The sequence below is a fragment of the Galeopterus variegatus genome, unplaced genomic scaffold (assembly GCF_000696425.1).
Source record: "Galeopterus variegatus unplaced genomic scaffold, G_variegatus-3.0.2 Scaffold3669, whole genome shotgun sequence".
Classification (NCBI taxonomy): Eukaryota; Metazoa; Chordata; class Mammalia; order Dermoptera; family Cynocephalidae; genus Galeopterus; species Galeopterus variegatus.
The window spans coordinates 26,455-29,257 of record NW_007729780.1 but is presented as its reverse complement, the minus strand read 5'-3'; the positions used below and the strand labels follow the sequence as shown (position 1 = coordinate 29,257).

At 53.1% G+C, this 2,803-nt stretch overlaps 1 protein-coding gene across 1 annotated transcript; it reads left to right on the top strand.

The window, feature by feature from the left end:
- On the top strand, window positions 1-2,528 carry RPL10A (ribosomal protein L10a). Its single transcript, XM_008585684.1, has 6 exons — window positions 1-80; window positions 427-501; window positions 584-664; window positions 1,015-1,163; window positions 1,861-2,033; window positions 2,325-2,528. Exons 1-6 carry the CDS (start codon window positions 76-78, stop codon window positions 2,493-2,495), a joined length of 654 nt encoding a protein of 217 aa, XP_008583906.1. The 5' UTR covers window positions 1-75; the 3' UTR covers window positions 2,496-2,528.
- Window positions 2,529-2,803: the final 275 nt, after the last annotated feature.

Sequence of the window (2,803 nt, the reverse complement as noted above, 5' to 3'; positions counted from 1 at the left end):
GAGAGCAGGGCCACTATTTGAGCGCATGCGCGTATCTGGATAGTCTCTTTTCCGGTTACCGCGGCGCGAGGTACGATGAGGTGAGGTTTAAGGTGCTATCCTCGTCCATCCGTGTCTACAGGTGCCCCGCCGGGGATGGGGAACTTACAGACTAGGTCTGGGGTCCTTGCGCCGGCTTCGCTGCGGGGCCTTTCTTGCCGCGGGTCAGCCTGCGGGTCTCGTTTTCCGCCTGGTCCGGTTCCCAGGAGCGTTCCTCCTCCCTGGGGCTTGGGTCAGTTCCCGAATGCTCGGTGGAACCGTCGTGGGTCCTCCGCCCGTCCCGAAGCCTGGAAACTCGTAGGCCTCGGAGGCTCTTGAGCACGCCGCAGAGGGTGCTGGCCCCGCCGCGGCCCGGCCCTGAGCGCGCTCTTCGCTTCTCTCCCGCAGTAGCAAAGTCTCTCGCGACACCCTGTACGAGGCGGTGCGGGAAGTCCTGCACGGGAACCAGCGCAAGCGCCGGAAGTAAGCGCGGGGTCGCGGGGAGCGCAGGGCCCCGCGGGGTTGGGAAGGCTGGCTGCTGGCTAACTTCGTTACTTTCTCTAAGGTTTCTGGAAACGGTGGAGCTGCAGATCAGCTTGAAGAACTATGACCCTCAGAAGGACAAACGCTTCTCGGGCACCGTCAGGTTGGCATCGTTCTGACCCCACCCAGACCTCAGCGCCCCCGTGCCTGTCCTCCCTTTCCGGCTCTTGCTGGGCCCGAGGCAGGCGCGTGCCGCACTGACGTGCCAGGGTAGTTCAGACCCGCTGCTCCGGGCAGGTGTGGCTGGACGGACCTCCACCCTGGGTCTTAAAACATGAGGGGAGGCGTGGGGAGGCCTTGGCCGAGCCCGCCGGCAAGTCTGAGAAGCCAGACTAGCTGTTGGTGAATGTGGACACTCTGGGTAAGGTTCAGTGGCTGCAGTGATCCCAGACACTTTCAACTGCCCTTGGGACCCAGGGCCGGGCATGACCTGTTCTGTCCCTCAAAACGCAGGCTTAAATCTACTCCCCGCCCCAAGTTCTCTGTGTGTGTTCTGGGGGACCAGCAGCACTGTGATGAGGCCAAGGCTGTGGATATCCCCCACATGGACATTGAGGCGCTGAAAAAACTCAACAAGAATAAGAAGCTGGTCAAGAAGTTGGGTGAGTGTGGCTGGTGTGGTTTTGTGTTTGAGATGGGTGTGGGGGTATACAGTTGTGTATTTGGGAGTGGTGCAAGAGTGGTTTTCTGCTGTTTGGATTTTTAAATGAAATGGAGGTAGAATCCTGAAGGTGAGAGTCTGCTGTTGGTTGGCTGGCCTGAGTGGTATTTTTTATGGCTTATTTTTTGCATTTCCCCTGAGGGTTATATGTTATAAGAGGAAGGCCAGGCCTAGGTTCCATCTAAACAGGTGAGATTCTGTTAAATTGATTATTCAGATGCTGGTGAGTTGTGAATTGGAATTTGTTTCCCAAGTTCCAGTTTGAGTATTCCTTTTTGATCTTTGCCTTGTGTGGTCTAGGCAGTGGTATCAAACCATTTTACGTATAGGAAACCTGTCACAAATTTCACATGCCTAAGACATAGAGCTAGGAGGTGAGAAGGCAGAATTTGAGCCCAGGTGGTCTTGACCAGAGCACCCATTGTACTATTTGTTGCACTGCACTATGGATTGTGGGGTTAGCCTGCTCTTTTGATACTGGGTTTCAGAACCAGTAAAAGTCCAGAAGATAGAGCTACTTGGTAGAAACTACATGGGCATCCAGAAGGGTTAGAAAGACTTGATACCAACAGAGGGTCCTGCTGGAGGTCTGCCTCAGTGGCCAGGTCCTAAACATCTAATGGCTTCCTCTTTACCAGCCAAGAAGTATGATGCGTTTTTGGCCTCAGAGTCTCTGATCAAACAGATCCCACGAATCTTGGGCCCAGGCCTAAATAAGGCTGGCAAGTTCCCTTCCCTGCTGACACACAATGAAAACATGGTGGCCAAAGTAGATGAGGTGAAATCCACAATCAAGTTCCAGATGAAGAAGGTAAGGTGGTTTGGTGGGTTACCATGGGTGGGGGTGTGGGCAGGAACCAAATTTTACTCAGTCTCTAATCTAAACATGGGTACCAGTAGGAACCTGGGTTCCTATTTCTGTGGATACCTAAATGATACTGACAGTAAAGGGCACTGAGCCAGGATCAAAGCTTTTCAAATAACCTTTGTCTTACTTGGCCTGTGTACAAACACCACTCGTTAGGTCACACTGGAGGAGGAGGATAGGCCATCTGTCATCCCTCCACCAACTTGACTTGACCCTTTTTACACCTCCCCCCAGGTGTTATGTCTGGCTGTTGCTGTTGGCCATGTGAAGATGACAGATGATGAGCTTGTATACAACATCCACCTAGCTGTCAATTTCCTGGTGTCATTGCTCAAGAAGAATTGGCAGAATGTCCGGGCTTTATACATCAAGAGCACAATGGGCAAACCCCAGCGCCTGTATTAAGGCACATCCTAATAAATTCTAGTGCTGCCATCCCCTCTGTCTTCCTATGATTGGAGGTGGTGGGGTGTTTTGTGAGCTGACAGTTGTATCCCTTGGCATTGCTGATAGTTTCTTTGACCTTGGGGATGAGTACCACAAACAAGGCATTATCCTTTTCTACAAAATCACGTATTCTTTTTTTTTTTTTTCCTTTTTGTCTTTTTTCGTGACCGGCAACGGATCGCAACCCTCAGTGTCGCGCCCGTACCGGACCGGGACCGGCCACGGGGCCGCAACCCTCGGTCGTGCTCCCCCCCCAACCCCCGCCC

Coding starts and splice junctions, on each gene's coding strand:
- RPL10A (XM_008585684.1), top strand. Junction 502..583: donor AACCAGCGCAAGCGCCGGAA/GTAAGCGCGGGG, acceptor ACTTTCTCTAAG/GTTTCTGGAAACGGTGGAGC. Junction 1,164..1,860: donor GAAGCTGGTCAAGAAGTTGG/GTGAGTGTGGCT, acceptor CCTCTTTACCAG/CCAAGAAGTATGATGCGTTT.